Genomic DNA, 21,756 nt, shown 5'->3' with positions numbered 1-21,756 from the left:
ATCCCCTTCTGTTCACACTATATTCAGTCAATCAACTATGCATAGAAAGACGTAACCTCTACAAGTTGTTTTGTAAATTAAGAGACAAATTCTCTTACAGGGCAATTCTACAAAGTGCACCAAGCGCAAATTCTATAATGAAATCTGTGCACCCAAATGCCATTAGAGAAGTAGCCATGTCTGTGATGGGTGTGAATGCTGCTTTTAGTCCTTGTAATTGTGGGCGATGCCCATGTCATGTCCCGTTGCAGTTGCATGCTAAGCTCACAGAATTCTGCTTAGTGCCCTGCCAGCACTTGTACGTGAATCTGTAACATTCAAGCACACAAGTGAATCCATTTAGGCGCTCATGGCATATGTTTAAATTTCTGCTGTAACTGCATACCAATGTGGAGCCATCATGTATTGATTTTGCATAAGACTCTCCTAGCTGCATTTTCACAGCCTGTGAATTGTCTGTGCCCTTGCTGGTAAGGAGCACGTGAGTGCTAATATTGTGTTTGTCCATGCATGTAGACCTCATGGATTTTTTCATGTCTCTCTCGATTTCAGGGAATGGTTCTTTCTGTTGTCTCATGAAGTGTTGAACCCAATGTATTGCCTGTTTGAATATGCAGGGAAGGATAATTACTGCTTGCAAATTAATCCAGCCTCATACATCAACCCTGACCACCTGAAATACTTCCGCTTTATTGGCAGGTTCATTGCAATGGTAAGTTTTAAAACAAAAAAACAGAATTATGATCTCAGTTAGTAAGTGATAATAGAACCTTAGCAAATGTGGCTCTTAATATACTCAAGTTCAAATTGTCTGAAGCAGATTATTTATTTTCCCCTATTCCTGCCATAATGACCTGGTTAAAGAAATATAATAAAACCAATAACAGATTACACTTCAAAAGCATAATCACATAAGGACGTGATTTCTATTCCTATTCTAGAAAACCTTTATATTTTGCTCAATGAACTTGAAGGTCTGCCAGAGTTCACCCGTTTTCTTTAGCGGCTCTGCTGCGCACACGTTTACTTACTTTCCCAAGAGTTAACTGGGAAGAGTGATGCAGGCTCAGAGCTGTAAGCTTAGTTCTGAATTCTGGGAGAGTTGTTTGTCCTGGTGTCATTGGATCAGTCCCAGTAAACACCTGGAACAGGTGAGCAAAAAGGCTTTCCTTTAGCATAGATTAGTGATATTGTGGTTTCCTAAGACTGATCACAGAGGGAGAGTGTGGTGCAGTGGTTAAAGTTAACAGCCTCAGTACCCTGAGGTTGCAGGTTCAAACCCACGCTGCTCCTTTTGACTTTGGGCAAGTCACTTAATCCCCCCATTGCCCCAGGTACATTAGACAGATTGTGAGCCCGCCAGGACTGACGAGGAAAAATGCTAGAGTACCTGAATAAATTCAGGTGAACCATTCTGAGCTCCTCTGGGAGAACGATATAGAAAACTGAATAAATCAATCAAGAAATATACAGATGGTTGCATCCAAGTCTTTGCAGTGTAAACTCTGCCTGGGTAAATGTGATAGTGTTACCTTGATATTTTTGGGATTAACTCCATTCTTGTTCCTTGTTGTTGACCAGGCATTATTCCATGGGAAATTCATAGATACTGGTTTCTCTTTGCCATTCTATAAGCGCATCCTAAACAAACCAGTAGGACTCAAGGATTTAGAATCTGTTGATCCAGAGTTTTACAACTCTTTGATCTGGATAAAGTAAGTTAATGATATTATTTAGACTGTCATGGTGTAATTGCTATATGTGATTCAGGATTGGTCAATAAAACTCATATTTAATAATGTTCTACTCGAGGAAGAAATGTTTCTTCTGACTTTTTTAAATAGAAAAAATATATACAAATCTCCTACAGATGTGGAATTTTTATATGTTAATAGAAATCAAATTTGTCCTAGTTGGGGCAGAAAGAACTGCTCCATTTATCTACAGGGGTAGGCAATTCCGGTCCTCGAGAGCCACAGGCAGGTCAGGTTTTCAGGATATCCACAATAAATATGCATGAGATAGATTTGCATCTCAAGGAGGCAGTGCATGCAAATCCATCTCGTACATATTCATTGTGGATATCCTAAAAACCTGACCTGCCTGTGGCTCTCGAGAACCACAATTGCCTACACCTGATCTAATCAATTAAATATGAAACTTTATGCCATTAGAAATATTGCTTGCATCTTACCAGAATACTGAGAATCAGACTTGCTTAATGTAAGTACAACCAAAAGACAACATAAAAGCAAAGTAATAAAAAAAATTTTTTTAAATTGTACGACTGTAAATAAGCGATTTTTGAGTTGTGCAAAATGATGAGTAATTAGATTCACCAGATACTGAAATGGTAAGTAAAAGCATACAAATGGAACAGGAGCCACAAAGGGTGAATTTGTCCATCTCCTAAGATGGATTTTAACAGAGTTCGAATCGTATACATATGTTGCACCCCCGAGTGTATGTTAAACATGAATGTTTTATGAAAGTAGAATATGTTAACCAGCCTAGATGCTTTTTTGTCACTTCATTGGTGTAGAGAATTGGGGGGGGGGGTCAGTGATGAGTTATTCACAGTGGGTAGTACTGCACCCTCTAGTTAATGGAACACATAGAGTATGGGGCTGATTCTGGAAGGAGTGTCTGCCATGGCAGGCACAAAATCTGCACCCGCCACATCTCAATTACTGACAGAATTGCGGCTTAAGGCGTCAAATGTAGGCCAAGGTCATTTCAGAATTACGGCTAGGGGTGCATAGTGATGCCGAAGTCCGGCACTGCCCCTAACCACACCCCCTTTCAGGCTTTGGCGTCACTGTGTGCTGCTAGCTGCCAAGGAGATAGGTGCTGGTCGGGGATGCTACTTAGCGGCACCCTTTTTTAAATCACCTTTTAATTGGTTTTAAATGACACCCTCACTTTTGGCAGCCTGATGAGAATCAGCCCTTATATGTCTTGGGGTACTTTCAGTGAAGAAAGTAAATTACCATCTTGCAGACTGTTGTAACACCTCCGAGTCTTAAAACTTTGACCACTGGTAACTTTCTTGAATCCTGAATGAGCTTGGACTGCAGAAGATTGTCGATAGGTTTAATAAAATCAGTGTGATCTGAGAGATTATAATCGTGGCCATGTTTGCAGACATTACTAATACTAAGTTGTTAGCATTGTAAAATCCTTTCCTTCTTGTGCACAAGTTTGAATTGTTGATTTTTCTGCAATTTTTACAGTATGGTAGACAAAGGTCAACTTCTCTAGGAATGCCATCATTGGCAATAGTTGTCATTAGAGAATGACACGGGGATAAATTTTTCCTCGTCCCTGCAGGAACTCATTTTCCTGTCCCGTCAGGCTCTTTTCCTGTCTCTGCCCCATTCCTGCAAGCTCCGTCCTCATCTGCACAAGCCTCAAATGCTTTAAAATCATAAGTATTCGAGGCTTGTGCAGTTAAGGCAGAGCTTACAAGAATGGGGCAGGGACAGCAACAAAACTCACGGAAACAGGATGGGGACAAATTTGTCCCTGTGTCATTCTCTAGTTGCCATGTGACTTGGAATGTTTCATAGGAAGAGTACTTGGTTATAAATGGGCAGACTAGATGGGCCATTTGGCCTTTATCGGCCGTCATGTTTCTATGTAAAGGTGGGTTGCTCTGTCCAACTCATAGAAACAACCTTGAACAATATTATTACTGTTAAACAGAAGTAAACTAAAGTAACAGTAGAAATTTATTTAATCGCCATGTATGCTCATATTTTCATCAGCTACATGCGTATAATCACTACCCACCTTTTCACGTCTTTTGGAAGTAGAATCCAAATGCAAGTTTGTATTTTATGTTGACATAAGAAAAGTATTTTTTCTAAAACTCTGAGTTTTCAAATTATTGTTCAGCATGTGTGTACAGTGTACTGGATTCTATGAGAGCCATGTGGTTTTTTCCTCCTCTTTACAGAGAAAACAACATTGAAGAATGTGGTTTGGAAATGTTTTTCTCGGTTGACAAAGAAATTCTGGGTGAAGTGCAAAGCCATGAGCTGAAACCTAATGGTGGAGACATTCTGGTTACTGAAGAAAATAAAGAAGACTACATTAGGCAAGTACTAGCAAGCTTTGAATTCTGCATCTACTAATGAGTTCAGAAGGATTATGTTTTAATCCGTATTAGAGATGATGCAAAGTCTTTGTGCTGGGCTTCTAATTTCTCCATTCCCTAGGCAGTAAAAGAGAATGTTGGAATGATGGCAACTCTGCAGCCTTTACCTCCTCCTTTGTAACATTGGCTAATCGTACTCAAAATCGTTACATCAATAGATTATTTTTGCTTTAATTTCTTGCTCCAGAAGGAAATGGAATATCCTTGGGATATCTCATGTTGAGCAAACTTTTACCAACAGTTGGTTACCTGTTTTATGTTTTACTAAGCAAAATATGTTTATTTTTACATAAAGGCATACAAACGATTGTACAGTTATGCTTATAATTACTTGTCATTGAATATTTTGGACCTTCTGGTTTCATTATGTTCCGCTATACTTTATTACAAAAATTCAATGAAATGTATTACAATAAAGAATGAAAATACTGGCTATACCGGGGGGGGGGGGAGGGGGGAACCTCAGTCCTCAAGGGCTGCAACCCAGTCAGGTCACTCTGTGGTGTGTCCTCTCATCTTGTGCAAGTTTTGGTCACTATCTCAAAAAAAGATATAGCGGAATTAGAAAAGATTCAAAGAAGAGCGACAAAAATGATAAAGGGGATGGAACTCCTCTTGTATGAAGAAAGACTAAAGAGGTTGGGGCTCTTTAGCTTGGAAAAAAGATGGCTGAGGGGGAATTTGATTGAGGTCTGCAAAATCTTGAGTGGTGTAGAATGGGTAAGAGTGAATCGATTTTTCACCCTCTCCAAAAGTGCAAAAACCAGGGGACACTCAATGAAATTGCATGGAAATACTTTAAAAACAAATAGGAGGAAATATTTTTTCACTCGAACATAGTTAAGCTCTAGAACTTGTCAGGAGAGGAAAATTTGATAGACTGGGTCAGTAGCAGGGAATGTTGCTACTCTTTGGGGTTCTGGAATCTTGAGATTCCGGAATGTTGCTACTCTTTGGGGTTCTGGAATCTTGAGATTCCGGAATGTTGCTACTCTTTGGGGTTCCAGAATGTTGCTTATTCTTTGAGATTCCGGAATGTTGCTACTATTTGGGTTTCTGTCAAGTACTTGTGACCTGGATTAGCTACTGTGGATACAGAAAACTGGGCTAGATGGACCCTTGGTCTGACCCAGCTTAGTTTTCCCCAGTGAATATGCATGAGAGATGCCTGCACTGCTCCCATTATATGACATGGATCTCATGCATATTCATTGGGGAAATCCTGAAAACCTGACTGGGGTGCTGTGCTGTGCTGGTAAGTGAGCTCTCTTCAAATAAATACAAAACAACTTCAACAGTAAAGATTAAAAAAATACCTCAAAGTCATCATTTCCTAATTATTACATTACATCTGGTTTCATATGACTTATTTAAGGGTAAGTTAATTTTTAATGGGAACTGGTTGCTCATCCCTGGGTTATATGGAAAACCAGCATCAGAAAATGCCTTTTAGATTTCCTAAAGTGTATTAGTTCTTTCTCTGTAAAAGTCTCATAAAAAGAGAAGCCTCTACCTCGGATGGAAGGCCATGTTTGGAATATCGGTCAGGAGCTATGGCTGGGCCTACTTTGCCCTCACCTAATTTCTATCCACAGTATTGCCTGCTGCTAACAGATTGAAGGATCGCATGAGAAAAAAAATGAACTGTTTTGCTGAATCAGTGTCAGGTCTCCATGTTATCAAAAGGGGCCAAGTATTTAGAATGATCATAACCAGATTTACACTGCTCAATCTTATTCACGTTACTAGTATGTAGTATTTTGGCAGGGATTGGAGAAAAGGGGGAACAGAGAGGGAAGGGCAGAGTCTAAGGTCAGACCACGAGAGGAGCAAAATGTGTGAGTTGCCTGTATGAATGAATAACGGGGGAGATAAATTTGTTTCCTTGCCACTAGTGTCTGCTAATCTGAGGAGAGTTAAGGTTCACCACCACCCGTGATCTAATCTCCCTACCTCTTGCCCCTTCTCCTTGCATATTTTAAGCACTCAAGTTCTGCCTACATATAGTTATCTAACAGCATAAAAATAGAGCTCTGCTTAAACTAACCTGTGTTCCACATTTCTGAATCAGCTGCTTCAAGTGGCCTTTTTGGTACTTAATTAGAATTTCAAGAGGAGGATAGAGCCATAATAGAATTTGGAAATGTATAAGAAGCAGAAAAGGAGATCCAAGAATAAGACTGAAAGAATCGATTGAGGGGGGGGAAGCCAGAAATGGGTAGCTCAGTGCACTCTGCAGCCCAGTGATTATGCAGTTTAATTCTAATGCAGGCACATTGGAAGACCTGAGTTCAGCTAATGTCCAAATAAAGACACTCATCTGTAGAAGATATTATTTTCTGTAGGACAATTATATTCAGTGGTTCCCAAACCTGTCCTGGGGGACCACCAGCCAGTCGGGTTTTCAAGATATCCCTAATGAATATGCATGATAGAGATTTGCATATAATGGATGTGACAGGTATGCAAATCTCTCTCATGCATATTCATTAGGGATATCTTGAAAACCCGACTGGCTGGTGGTCCCCCAGGACAGGTTTGGGAACCACTGGATGACTTGTTTCCAGAATCTTCCTTGCTTTTGAAAGGAGGTTGAGTACATTACTACCTTTATAACCGTTGCAGTTGAAAGTAAAGGTTTATTTCTTGTCCATCTTCCAGGCTAGTCGCAGAATGGCGACTCTCCCGTGGTGTGGAGGAACAGACCCAGGCTTTTTTTGAAGGCTTCAATGAAATTCTACCACAGCAATATCTACAGTACTTTGATGCTAAAGAGTTGGAGGTGAGACTCAAGATGACGATATTAGGAGCAGCATCAGTCATACAATGGTCTCAACCTTTTATTGCATGTTCCTTCCACCAAAGGCACTACAAGACTTCCATATCTTCTGGATTTTATTAGAACATTCCCCCCCCATTTGTATTGCTCTAATGCAGGGGTGTCAAAGTCCCTCCTCAAGGGCCACAATCCAGTCGGGTTTTCAGGATTTCCCCAATGAATATGTATGAGATCTATTTGCATGCACTGCTTTCATTGTATGCTAATAGATCTCATGCATATTCATTGGGGAAATCCTGAAAACCCGACTGGATTGCAGCCCTCGAGGAGGGACTTTGATACCCCTGTTCTAATACAAGAAGATGCATCCGTACCCAATGATAGAGAGATTACATGACGGGGCTTTAGGGTTAGAATAAAGTGAAATCATCTGCATATGATGATTACTCCCTTTCAGAGACTGGTATAAACTTGGGACTGTTTGCCAGATGTATTTGATTTTATTGTTTTTATTTTCTGTTATTAATAAATCTGGGATTCTCAAGTTTCTATCTGCTCCACCTTGCCAGCTCTGGTTGTTTTGCGATTCCTTCCTGGTTTTTTGCTTGTTGTGACTTTTGTACAATCCTAAAAGCACTTGTTTCCATTCATAATGCATTGCTTTATGCACAGAAATGGTTTTTAAAATTGCCCACATAGGCATCAAGAATAAAAGTGGGGGAAGAAGGGGTTGCCAGCGACCAACAAATATGAAAAACTTTCCTGCATTATGTCTCTCCTTAAGGTGCTTTTGTGTGGGATGCAAGAGATCGATTTGAATGACTGGCAGAGACACACCATCTACCGGCATTATACCAGGACAAGCAAACAGATCATTTGGTTTTGGCAGGTTTGTATTAGATAGTTTTCAAGACTGTAATAGTCTTGAATGCAATTCTAGTTGTATTCAGTATGAAGTGTCATTTGTCTTATTTTTACGCAATCTAAGACTCTAATTTCATCATCCAAAGGAAGCTCCCTACGTATTTTGTTCAGATGAATTTGTATCATTCAACTAGTTGAATTTGCACACCTCATTTATTGCATTTGGTACACTGTCTCTCGGAGCATATCCAAACAAAACTGTATACAGTAATTGGTTCAGTGACTTTGCCAAATGTTGGGGAGGAGCAGGGGTAGTTTAATATTCAGAGTGTGTAAAGTTTCAGATAGTTTTTACCAACAGACTTTGTACTTATTTTCTTTTTTTTTTAATTTCTTTATTCATTTTATAACTTACATCAAGTGTACAGTAAATATCAAACAATTATAGTACAACATCACTTGAAAATCTACAATATCATACAACAAGAAGACTTAACCCCCACCCCCCTCCCAAATTCATATACAACTAAAATATACCACATGAAAATAATATCTTATGTCATTCGTATATATATTAATATTGGAAAACCAAGAATCTCCCCCACCCCAAATCCACATGTGTATTAAAATTGGGAAAAGTGTAAATTATTCATTATAATAATTTAATAATGGTCCCCACACATCCTTAAATTTATTATAATAACCTTTTTGAACTGCCAACGCTCTTTCCATTTTATACACGTGACAAACTGAATTCCACCAGAAACAATAATTCAGCCTTTTACAATCCTTCCAAATTATGTTATTTGTTGGATGGCAACTCCTGTCAATATCATCAAAAGTTTGTTATTATTAGCAGATATTTGACATTTAGTTCTCATAGACATGCCAAATAAAATTGTATCATAAGACAATGCTACGTGATTATTTGATCCCAAATAGACTGCCAAAAAGCCTTAATGAATGGACAATAAGACAATAAATGATCTAAAGTTCCAGTTTGTACTTATTTTCAAAAGGGAAAGTATGTTGTCTAGTTTCCTTTTGGAAATTACCCCAGCAAAATTAACTGCACACCTACTAAGTAAATTAGCATGTAAATGAACAGTCCTTCTGACCCCCGCCCCCCACCCCCCCACCACCACTCAAGGACACCTCTAAGGGCTTTGGGCAAGTTTGTACATTTCACCTGCATATCAGGAGGTCACTTAATCTCTTTTACTTTCCAGAAGCGTGTGCTAATTCCACAACATGATTAGAATTAAGATGTGTGTTGTGTGTGCCTCTTTTCACGCTTGACCAGAGGGCCGCCATGTGAGCGGTGGCTGTTCTTATGTTCACCTGCATTCTCTTTCAGTTTGTGAAAGAAATGGACAATGAGAAGCGAATGAGGCTGCTACAATTTGTTGCTGGAACATGTCGGCTTCCAGTTGGAGGGTTTGCTGACTTAATGGGTGAGCATAAATACTGGACCATCGCTGCTCTCTTTAAGATAGCGCAATCAAAAAGCCAGTTTCTCAAGGAAGCAGAATGTCTCATTATACTACTAGAGCCTAAAGTGTTAGCAGCAAAGCAGGGCTCTTGGCTTACACTCATTTCCATGCTTACAGTTCATCAGAAACATTTCTATTACCAAAGTAAGCAGGGCCACAGTTTTTCACATTTAGTTCTTAAGCACTTGGGCTAGATGAAATTTCTAAGTGAGATGAGCATTTTTTTCCCCTAGAGGAAAGTCTTTCAGCAGGGCCGTGGGCCAGAAACTTGCTCTGGCACAGCTGGCATTGCTGATTCAATGCTGGCAGTACAGTAGATGGATTTGGAGCAGAGATAGAAAAGAGAAGATCAATGAAAATCTAGATACAGATGTGTTTTGCCCAGTACAAATTGGTTTTATATCAAACTTAAGTTTTGATTTAGTTAACTGCTGCAAGTAGGGGGAGCCAATGCCTTTTGCTAGTTGTAATTAAGTAACATCAGTGGCGATTAATACCGCTCTACTATGTTGGAGACTCGGATTCAGCTGCTGGCTCTTGAACCAGGAAATGCCCTCACCCAGACTGCTGAAAAAGTCCAAACCAAGAACTGTACTGCAGCAGCTGCTTATTCATAGTCTACCAATAGCATGTGGCTTGAAAATAATTTGATTTTTCAACACGTCCTTTAGACATCAGCACTTACACCGGCTGTAAGGCAGAAGTGTCTCAGCTAACTGCTGCTATTTGCAAGAGTGATGTGGGGAAGTTGGGGCCGGCCTCGCTTGGCTTGGCTAGTTAATTGGCTGGCTTCCCTTGGAAATGCACAAACTCCTGACTGAAGCCACTCCCTGCAAAATAGCTGCTCGCCACTTTTCATGCTACAAACTACATCTGTATTTTTCTGTGTCCTTATAGATAAGTCGGGATACACACACACACACACACAAAATTCAGCTTCTGGTTCTCCTGACTAGAGAAGACATTGCTCCACTCATAAGCTACTTGCAGCAGCACCTTCTCTGCAGAATATACATGATGGTTTCCAAGGGAAGAAGTCCAAGAGGGGAGACTTCTTGAAAGGGGAAAATAGTTCTCGGTTGCTATAGACTGGGCAAGTGCATTGGATTTCTAAGGGAGAGGAAAGGAGAGTAGATGGCATGGATAGGCCAGATGGTCTTTACCTGACTTCATTTTTCTGTTTCTAAAGGTTTTTTTTGAGCTAAATCCTTAATTATTTAGCTTACACAATATGTTTAAGGAATTATAAGTTCCTGGTTTTAGGAAAACAAAAGGTTTTTCTTTTTTGTCACTGATACCTTTCTGCTATTTAATTAAACGAAAACCAGTGTGAAGAGAAATGAAACAAAACTGGATTATCAGCTAAGCAATAGGTTTTCTGTTAAGTCTTACCTCACATGATTCATAGAAAAACTGCTGGTAGGTATTTCACCCCTGCTCAAAACAAAATAATCTGTTTTATTGCAGGGAGCAATGGACCACAGAAGTTTTGTATTGAAAAAGTTGGAAAGGAAAACTGGCTCCCCAGGAGTCATACATGGTGAGTGATGTGCAGAGGCTGGGAAGGGTGCATGTGAAAATTTTACTGGGAGAGGGGGATTAGTAATGAGTGAATTGCAGCACTGGGTCAAGTGTAGTTCTCCATTCAAAAGTCAGGTGTTGAGGGAAGAGAGAGCAAACTAAATTCTGATGTCCTGCGAATTAGGACAAGAGGGGTGGACTCGCGAGTAATCTTAGGAAGTATTTACAGAAAGAGTGCTGGAAGCATAAAATGACCTCTCAGCAGAGGACTTGGAGATGGAGAACTATATCGGAAAATGTGGGGCAGGCACAGAGGATCTCCAAGAGAGAGGAAGGGATTGTAGGGATTAATACCGTGCTTCCCCCAAAATAAGATACTGTCTTATATTGATTTTGGGCCCAAAAAAGGCACTAGGTCTCTTTTCATGTACAATGATCATCTCTCCCTTCCTCTACCCCAATTCTTCCTATTTCCTTTCTCTCCCCCACATGTGCAGCATCTTTCCTTCCCTCTAGCCCATCCCCTTGTGCAGTATCTTTCTACCTCTCCCTCGCATCCCTTGCAGCTTCTATCCCTCCCTCCCTCCCTCCCATCCCCCCTGCTGTGTGCACCCCCACACACACACTCCTCCCCGCCAACTGCGAGACCGAAACACTTTGTAACAAATGGCAACGTCGGCAGGAATCTAGACAGGCTGCTTGGTGGCTTTCTCCCACCCGGGTGTTCCTCTGCCACATCACTGATGATGTCATCAGCAACGCGGCACATGGAACGCCCTGGCGAGAGAAGGCCCTGAAGCAGCCTGTCTAGATTGCTGCCGACGTTGCTGTTTGTTACAAGGTATTTCGGTCTCGTGGGGGGAAGTGCTGCTGCCGGCGACTAGGGCTTATTTTGGGGGGTAGGGCTTATATTTAGATCTACCCTGAAAATCAAGCTAGGACTTATTTTCGGGGAAACATGGTAATTGGTTTGGATGGGCAGACTGGATAGGCCATATGGTCTTTTTCTGCCATGGTTTCTGTGTTTCTATATTAAGTTAATGGGTGGCTTATCTTGGGTAAGCAATATATTTTTAAATAGAACTTCGGGTGTTTCTAGACTTGAATTTATGTTGTACAGCTGTTACTTCCAATGGCTTATTTTTTTTTATTCAGAAATTAAGCAGGATTTTTGTTTTTAGCTTCAACCGCCTGGACCTGCCACCATACAAGAGCTACGAGCAATTGAAGGAAAAATTGCTGTTTGCAATAGAAGAAACGGAAGGATTTGGACAAGAATAACAGAAAACCAGAGCCCCAACAAAGATCATAGAATTCTTTCCTAGTTCTTCAATTTCGCTGCTGCTTGTGCATCTCCTGCTTGTAAAGTAGGTTCTGATTTGACTAAAGATTATTTAAACAGTTACCATTGAGTTACGGAAATGGACATTATCGTCAGATTTATAACATTCATTAGATTTATGCCGAGTCCTGATCCAAAACATTTTGGATTTTATTACTCACCTTTGCAGACCTGTGTTCAAGGCGGGTTGGCAAGTAACGTCTACCAGTGGATCTTCGCTTTGTTAAAGATGAATACCACCAGGAAATCTGCTTTTAAATTGACTTTGTTTTCTTCTCTACTGTTAATACTGGGTAGTATTTTTTAGCCACTGATCAGACATCCTCATAAGGGCTTCCAGTTAGAGCCTGTGTATGGATCCTATGAGGAAACCCATTGCTTGTGTTGGTTTTACTTTTCCCATCATGAGTCTTTTTGATTCTTCTGATGTTTGAATAGAACGTCTTCTGAATGTAAGTCATTTCTTTGATATTGATACTGGATTTGCTGCACATGTCCTTATTAAAGCAGTATTTCCATCTTGGCCTACTACGAAGTCAGCTGTGTTGAAATCAAAGTTGATGCGCTCTCCAATTCAGTCATTAACCAGTTCTGCATGCTCTATGGGTTTAACAGAATGAGACTCAGGAAGCCATTAACAACATTATTGGAATAGGTTTCCTTTGGCTTTCTTCTGTTCCTGACATCACTCGGGTGACTTGTTCTACTGTCCCACTACAGGTTTTCTCTTTGCATGTTTGCATCGGGCTTCGCTGTCAGAAGTGCTTACAATGCTGGCCAGAAAGTTAACACCTTGATAAGAATTTGTGCTCCACAAGTATTGATTCAGGGAAAAACATGCTTGCGATTGTCAGCTTTTTGGGTTGCAATGTATGTACATGGGACATGTACATGCAGTACTAGATGTGATTTTAAAAGCTTCCTTCCGACAGGATTATTTTTTGACTTGTTAAACAGTTGTGTATTTGCACTTGAGAGCGTCAACAGGGCTGGCTTCAGTAAGCTATTAAAGTTGGCAAAACAGTTTCTTCAGAAACTTTTGGTGCTGTTAATAAGGAAATGTGCAATTGTAATTATTCCACATTGTAATAAAGACTGTTAGCTGTGACTGATGTACTCAACATGTTATTAATTGTTTTGGGGAGCAGAGGTGGGAAGCTGGCAGATCCCTGTTGCTACTGGAATATGAAACTGTGAATTGGATGTGCCCATAAAAGTTTTTGAAAGGGGGTCTTCCTGCTTCCTTTTCCCTCCTCTGCCTGGTTTCTGGAGCTCTTGTAACTCAAAAAGTACAGCTTGCTTGGCAAAGCAAAAGCACCAGAAAGTGGTAGAATTGGCGCAAGATCCTGGTTACTATAAACTCCACAAACAACACCCTGTGATGTCAGCCCAGCGTAGAAACCAGAACTTAGCTTGTGAAGCATTGCGTATTGTGAATGTCGTAAAAATGTCAGTGGGATAAACAGGAGAATTAACGTTTCAAATTTTCTACATCTCCATTAAGGTTTTTATAAAACCTTTTTTTTATGTTCACCTTAATTGCGTGACTCCTGGAAGGGTTCCTGAATAAAGGGGCTGAGTTCCCTGAAACCAAGCCCGGTCGAACTTATGAACAGCTTTAGGGAGATGTAGAACAACATTTGAAATGTTAATTCTTCTGGTTATCCCTCTGACATTTTTACGACATTCACAATATGCAAGGCTACACAAGCTAAGTACAGTTCTGTGAAAATATCGTGTCTGAAATATGGAAACATGATGGCAGATAAGGCCAAATGGCCCATCCGCAGTAACCATTATCTCTTTCTCTCTCCGAGAGATCCCACGTGCCTATCCCAGGCTTTCTTGAAATCAGACACAGTCTCTGTTTCCACAACCTATTCCAGGACACTGTTCCACGCATTTGCCACCCTTTCTGTAAAAAAGTATTTCCTCAGATTATTCCGGAGCCTATCGCCTCTTAACTTCATCCTGTGCCTTCTCATTGCATAGTTTCTTTTCAAATGAAAGAGACTCGATTCATGCGCATTTACATCACGTAAGTAGGTATCATATCTCTCCTCTCCCGCCTTTCCTCCAAAGTATTGAGATCTTTAAGTGTGTCCCCATACGCCTTATCACGAAGACCACGCACCATTTTAGTAGCCTTCCTCTGGACCGACTCCATCCTTTTTATATCTTTTTGAAGGTGCGGCCTCCAGAATTGTACACAATATTCTAAATGAGATCTATACAAGGGCATCAATACCTCCTTTTTCCTATTGGCCATACCTCTCCCTATGTAGCCTAGCATCTGGTTTCTATGTTGGGCTGACATCACAGGGCATTGTGTTTGTGGAAGTTTATAGTGAATAATCATATTTTTCACTAAATCACTCATATTCTGCACAGGTTACGTGAAATCCTATGATGGTGTGCGGCTGAAACAGTGAGCCGACCCTCACGCCAGCCAAATCCAGGCCTTGGTAAAGCATTGAAGCTGTCGTCCCCTTTGGGACTTTGCTTCTTAGAGCTTCTACCTCACACTGAGGATTCACTGCACTATTGATATTTGCATTTTTCTGCATTAATTTGAGCCTTATTAGAACAGATCAGCAGAGGTGGGTTTTGTCTTAGGCAAAACCAAACAAATTAAATTTTCAGCTCAGAGCAAACGGGTCAATATTCAAAAGCACTCATCTGTACTAGCAGACACATGTCAAAATGTACAGTGCTATATAAGTGATAAGTAGTACTAGCCACTAATTTTCAGCTGTACCTACTGGATAATACTGCCGCGACAGAGCTAAGGCATTCTGCCTAACTCTACACGTAGCGGACAATATTCAGCTGCTGTCTGTATATAGCAAAGTAGATAAATTTGGGCCAGCAAAAGGCAGTTGTAACTTAAAATGCAAAGCTATATGGATAACATGAATGTTGCACTACCCTTAGAACAGCAAGAAAGTGGTTTCCATGCACTAGACAGCTGCTGCTCGCCACATAACATTCAGTGCTGAAAATACACCCTGGCGAGTGCTAAGTGCGGCACTTGAATAAGGACCAAGTTGTGTTCTTCCTGCCTCTTAAGTTTGGAACCCCAGAGAAACAAAATTTCATTGAGTGCAGTGTAAACTTAGGCACAGCCTGTTCTGCAATATATTTTCTGGAAGTCCTGAAGATTTATTTTTAACTTTAAAAATAATAGAAATGCAGTATAAAAAGAGACTGCTACAGTTTTATTATATAGCTAAAGAACATATATTCAGTAATAACTCCTAAACTATTGTAAACATATTTAATTAAATGAAAGGTGTTTGTCCGGATCAAGCCCTCCTGAGTCGGATTGTGACATTATGGGGCTCACTTTCAAAGCACTTAGACACACAAAGTACCATAGAAACTGATGATACTTTGGATGTCTTAAGTGCTTTGACCTTGAAGCCCCTAAGCCTCTTTCCGTGTTTAAATTTCTTGCTGCCCAGCTTTTGTGTGAAAACCTAGAACTAATAGTATCAAACCATTAGCTGGAAGAGCAGGACTGAACCAAAGTCTCTTGACAGCTTTGCAAAGAGTAGTTAAAGCAAGGGAGAAGCCCAGAAAAAAAAGTTGGTTGATTTTTATGGGTGCAACATGACTTTCGCACCCCATTTCTTCTGTCCCCAGAATTAACTAACTTACCAGGAATTTGTTAGCGAGTAAAAATCCCTAAGAAAAGTGTTTTTCCTGAGAGAATTTTGCCTGGATATTAACAGTTTATTTACATTCGTAGGAGTAGAAATGTGATGAACTTGGTACAATTCTTCCCTGACTTGCCATGAGCAACAAATCTGCCATCCTAGTGACCAATGAGTCTTTGAAAGAATTATTTTGACCCTGGGAACCTGGTTTTTAGCAAATTTTCCAGGTGGGGTAGACCTTGGGGAAGGATGTAGTGTAGTGCTCATTTTAACAGCTATTATATATATTTGGACATGTGTCCAAAGAACAGATATTCTGTTCAGAAGTGATGCAGTCTGAGTCCCAGAAGTCACCTCTACTATGCAGCAAAGAACTGAATGCAATTAATGCTTTCCTTTCAAAATAATGATCATAGGTGGCTCTCTGGGGTTCAGGTTCTCACCGAAAACATTTTTTAAAAAATGGTTGTCAAGAGCAGTGTTTCTCAACTCGTTCCTGGTGTACCCCCTTGCCAGTCAGGTTTTTAAGATATCCACAATGAATATGCATGAAAGACATTTGTATATAATGGAGGCAGTGTATGCAAATTCAATGTGGATATCCTGACCTGATTGGCAAGGGGGTACTCCAGGACCGAGTTGAGAAACACTGTTCTAGAGACGATAGCCTTATAAGGGTAATGAATGTGTCATGATCAGAATAACCAAGGCCCCTTCCAGAGGTTAAATGTTTCAGATTTACCGAGACCATTGCAGTCCTTTCTCTACTTGATATACCACTGCATGGCCATCTTTTTACTACTCTGCGGAGAAACTCAGAGGGTGTTCATTTTCTAAACTGGAAAGTTTCCAAAACACCTTTGCAAAGCCCGTTTTAATTTTTCTTGTTTTCTTACTTAAGCATCTTCATAAAACTAACATAATGAACCATAGGAATAATGTAACATAACGTGAAAAAAAAAAAGATTTTCTGCTCTACTTCATAATTTATGATTTTGGTCATTCAAAAATCTAGAAATATTGCATGTCTAAAATGTATAGACTTCCTCTCAAAGGCTTTCTGCTCTATATTTTTAAAATAGCTCTATTGAAATGGTCCTAACCCTAGTTCTATAGGGCTTTACTGTTTTAATATTTTTATGGTTGAAATGTTTAGTTTAGGAAAAGCTGAATTGCCTGTAAATATTTCTGCTACCTTGGGTATCACCTTTCTCTGTTTCTTTTCTTAATTTAAATGACATGTTTAATGTGTCTTTCCTGCTACATTAAATAAGTGACTGCAGCACCCCGAAACCCTGTTATTTAAAATATTGCAATTGTGAAATTTTTACAGAAATGTCAGCAGATAATTGTACAAAAAGGTGTACTGAATTTTGGCCAAAAATGTAACACTGAAAATAGATTATAGCATATGATTTAGGAATAAATAAAGTCAAATTATGTGTTTGCTTTCTAAGCATTATAAAAACTACCTTCTCACTTTTTTTCTTTGGGGAAATAGCAAAGATTCTTGGGGGTGAGAACTTGCACACATTGCTTTCATCCTGTTTCCAACTTGTCCAAATCTTACTCGCTACCATTTTTAACTGAGACCCCTGTGGCTGCTTTCTCCATCTGTCCCAGAGCAGCCCAAGGCTGTCTATTGCCCAAGGTAAACCAGCTATTTTCCATCCCTCCCCCCACCCCCAAACCCCCAGTGCTGGTGCAAAGCTATCTTGGGTCCTACATAAATCATTGATTTTGCACCTGCCACCATCATGAGCTTGAGCAGATTTTTAAAATTTACCAGGTACTCAGCTTCTGAATCTAGAGGAAGAAGGATGCATTACTTTCCTTTGAGATGATAGAGAATGACATGGGGACAAAGTTTGTCCCCATCTCCACAAACTCTGATCCCATCCACATAAGCCTTGAATAGTTATGGTTTTATATTGAAATCATTTTTATTAAAGTATAAAAAGAAACAATATTCTGTACAATTATCATTTTATAAATCACAAATACAGAGCAAGAATCAACAAAACCGTCTCTCCTCCCGCAAATATTTCCTCCACGAGCGAGACAACTGAACAAGCCAAACTGCTAGAAAATACTGCATAGAAAAGTCATGGTCATACACACAACACAAATGCCAAATCCATAATAGCTGTGTCAGACGAAGCACGCCTGTGGCGTGGCTGAGGCTCCTTAAGGTAAAATAGGCGCAGGGTGCGAGTGGAGTTGGGGAGATAGAAACATAAAGGCCAAATGGCACATCCAGTCTGCCCAACCACAGTAACCATTATCTCTTCTGTTCTAAGACAGTGTCTTGCAAACTTTCCGGCTGGCGGCACACTAAATTCAGTGCCCAGGCCGGAAGGCACCCAGATGTCAATGTGATGACATCACATGCGGGCATGACTTCATTGCATCGATGTCTGTGCATGAGCAGAGGCCTGCCTGGCCGCAGCCCTGCTGCTGGAGGGATCCAGGAGGTGAGGAGAGTCGTCTGCGAGAGGCACGTCCTGTAGGCAGGCAGCCAGCGTGGATGACTCTCCTCTCCAGTGTGTTGTGGCACACCTGCACACAGTTTATGATTCACTGCTCTAAGTGATCCCACGCTTTCTTGAATTCAGACACAGTCTCTGTCTCCACCACCTCTTCCAACCCACAGGGCAGTAAAACACCTTGCTCCTGTTCCCATGGTAAAGTTTTCCCGTTCCCACAGGAACCCATCCCCAGGTCATTCATGATTTACTTATTTGTTACATAGACAGGAGCCCAGAACGGGTCAGCTTGTACACATTGGACAATACAGAAGAACTAAGCTACCTACAGATCAAAATATTTATCATTAGCAATATTATACATTAAATGATATGTGGCTCTAGGTCCTCAGGCTGGAGGAGGAAAGGCACGTAAGAGTGAGTTGGTTTCTTCTGAGGTGAAAGGTTACATTTCTATTTCAGAATTTTTATTTTGCTTGTACCGTTGATAACAGCAGGGCCAACTTTAAGCCTCCATAACCCCAGGTACGTTAGATAGATTGTGAGCCCACCGGGACAGATATAGATAATGCTCGAGTACCTGATTGTAAAACCGCTTAGATAACCTTCCTTGATAGGTGGTATATAAAATCCTAATAAAACTTGAAACGCGTGACAGGGGTGTCTACCCCATGTTTAACTAAGTCAGCTTTGCAACTGATGAGCTGGTTTTCTGTCTCAGTAATCACAGGGGGGAGCCACCCAGGGCCCTGAGTGGCAGGGCAGTCAACGGACAAAAACTTGGTATAATAAGCTTCATTTGTTAGGAGGGTCTGGAGGTTACTGTGCCACTGCCAGAATGTAAACGCATTTGGGGTTTAGTTGCTGTTAAAGAGTAATTTAAAAACAAAACAAACCAATCATAACATAACAACTCACTTGTATACCACAAATATCATTAAGTTCTATGCGGTTCACAGAGATTAGCAATACAAACAAATAAACATCCAGATTCTATAAAAAGATGTGTCTTTAAAGCACGTCAAAATTGTTGATATGAGTTTGAAGCTGCCTGAAAGGACAGCAATCGTTCCTGGAATTTCTTCTATTTGCATCCCTTTGCAGAAGGAAACGAAAATAGTGAATGGGATTTTCTAGAATGTTTGGAATTTGTAATAATGAAAGATTAGACCTATTAATGCCTTAAAACAAATACATATAAAGCGGCCTGTGTATTTTTAGCAGTACGCTAGTGTAGTGGTACTGAAACCTTTAAGAGTCATCAAGTTGGTAGAACTTGGACACGAGTTGATGGCACCTAACACATTTTAGCTCGTGGTCCCCCACCCCCACGGAAAAAAGGAGCCTGTATTCAGACAGGGCCAACCTTAGGGGTAGGGTAACTATCCCTGGCTCTTGTTCCTACAGTAGCTGCCACACCAGTCACTATAAAACAGAATAAACCTGATATTCTCCTTAAATGATATCTTAGCAGACTATCTCGCATCCATCCCATATACCCAGGACATGGATCTTAGATTATAAGCCCACCAGGGACAGAATGTGTACAGCACTGCCTATGTCTAGTATTGCTAAAGAAATTAATTTTAAAAATTTATGGACAGCCTTAAACTAAGCGGTTTACAAAAAACAAACCCCATACACAATAATAAAACAAGACAGCATAAAAGCAGGTCATCAGCCATGTTCTTCTTCCAATGATGATTAGTAATATATAAAGTACACAAATATTGAATTAATGCTATAAAAATAAGTCTAACAATACAGGATCATTCAGGAACAGTCACAGCTAATCGTGGCTGTAGCTGTGTTACACCCCACCCCCCCTCTTTACAAAACCGCAGAAGCGGTTCTTAGCGCAGGCGTTCATAGGAATTCTCCTCCTCTACAAAGCTGCGGTAACAGCTCTGAATTCCTATGAGCGTCTGAGCCATTACTGCTGCGCTCACCAAAAATGCTAGCGCTCCCTCCCTCAAAGGAGAGAGGTCTAGGAGCGTTGGGAGTAGCCACAGGCATTTAGTAACCAGTGCTAAAAACCGTTTTTGTGGTTTGGTAAAAAAAAAAAAAAAAAGTGGGAGTAAACCAGGACTGATTTAGATTGCACTTTAATAATCTGGAGCTGCCTCATGGTTTTTATGGCTTTTCAAATAATAATAAAAAGCATAGCTATAGCGGAAACAAGCAAATTATTAAGGGTTGTGGGCAGTGGCTTATAGTTATGGGGACTTGGGCCCCTACTGTGGGATTCAAAACTCCCCTCCCCACACACACACGTTCACATTGCAAATCAGGGGCTAGAGAAGGGATGCTAATACATTACTAGACCTGGAATAAAAGTTCCCACATTAGCTACAGAGTAGAGAATGACACGGGGCCAAATTTTTCCCATCCCGGTGAGTTCTGTCCCTGCCCCGTTTTGGCAAGCTCCGTCCTCATCTGCACAAGCCTCAAACACTAACATCCTAAGTAGCAACATTCTAGAGCTCCGATTGTGATGTCATAATGCTTCATTCCACCAATGCCTAAGCCTCAAACGCTTTAAAATCCTAAGTAGCAACATTCCAGAGATGAGATTGTGATGTCATAATGCCTCATTCCACCAATGCCTAAGCCTCAAACACTTGAAAATCCTAAGTAACAACATTCTAGAGCTCCGATTGTGATGTCATAATGCCTCATTCCACCAATGCCTAAGCTGTGTCCTCATCTGCACATGCCTCAAACACTTTAACATCCTAAGTAGCAACATTCTAGAGCTCAGATTGTGATGTCATAATGCCTCATTCCACCAATGCCTAAGCTCTGTCCTCATCTGCAGAAGCTTCAAACACTTTAACATCCTAAGTAGCAACGTTCTAGAGCTGAGATTGTGATGTCATAATGCCTCATTCCAACAATGCCTAAGCTCCGTCCTCATCTGCACAAGCCTCAAACACTTTAAAATCCTAAGTAGCAACATTCCAGAGATGAGATTGTGATGTCATAATGCCTCATTCCACCAATGCCTAAGCTCTGTCCTCATCTGCACAAGCCTCAAACACTTTAAAATCCTAAGTAGCAACATTCCAGAGATGAGATTGTGATGTCATAATGCCTCATTCCACCAATGCCTAAGCTCTGTCCTCATCTGCACAAGCATCAAACCTTTCAAATCCTAAGTAGCAACATTCTAGAGCTCAGATTGTGATGTCATAATGCCTCATTCCACCAATGCCTAAGCCTCAAACACTTTAAAATCCTAAGTAGCAACGTTCTAGAGCTGAGATTGTGATGTCATAATGCCTCATTCCACCAATGCCTAAGCTCCGTCCTTCTGCGCTTAAGGAAGAGCTTACAGGAATGGGGTCGGGAAAGCGAGAAATCTTGTGGGGACTGTCCCCGTGGCTAAAACCTTTCTGAAGTATACACGCACAGGATAGCAAATCCACCACATGAGTTTAAAGCCAGCCTGGG

General features: G+C 40.6%; 1 protein-coding gene across 7 annotated transcripts in view; it reads left to right on the top strand.

The window, feature by feature from the left end:
* Positions 1-13,266, top strand: part of ITCH (itchy E3 ubiquitin protein ligase) — a 92,057-nt gene extending 78,791 nt beyond the window's left edge. For all 7 annotated transcript variants that reach the window (XM_033914187.1, XM_033914180.1, XM_033914184.1 and 4 more), the window contains 8 exons: positions 553-712; positions 1,582-1,715; positions 3,959-4,099; positions 6,821-6,941; positions 7,723-7,827; positions 9,160-9,256; positions 10,763-10,835; positions 11,998-13,266. In XM_033914187.1, the coding sequence (XP_033770078.1) occupies positions 553-712; positions 1,582-1,715; positions 3,959-4,099; positions 6,821-6,941; positions 7,723-7,827; positions 9,160-9,256; positions 10,763-10,835; positions 11,998-12,097 (931 nt within the window). In that variant the 3' untranslated portion in view covers positions 12,098-13,266. The remainder of the gene's footprint in view (positions 1-552; positions 713-1,581; positions 1,716-3,958; positions 4,100-6,820; positions 6,942-7,722; positions 7,828-9,159; positions 9,257-10,762; positions 10,836-11,997) is intronic.
* Positions 13,267-21,756: the final 8,490 nt, after the last annotated feature.

This window comes from Geotrypetes seraphini, chromosome 11 (genome assembly GCF_902459505.1).
Source record: "Geotrypetes seraphini chromosome 11, aGeoSer1.1, whole genome shotgun sequence".
Lineage (NCBI taxonomy): Eukaryota > Metazoa > Chordata > Amphibia > Gymnophiona > Dermophiidae > Geotrypetes > Geotrypetes seraphini.
Note: the sequence above shows the minus strand (reverse complement) of the source record. Positions and strands in the feature narration are given on the sequence as shown.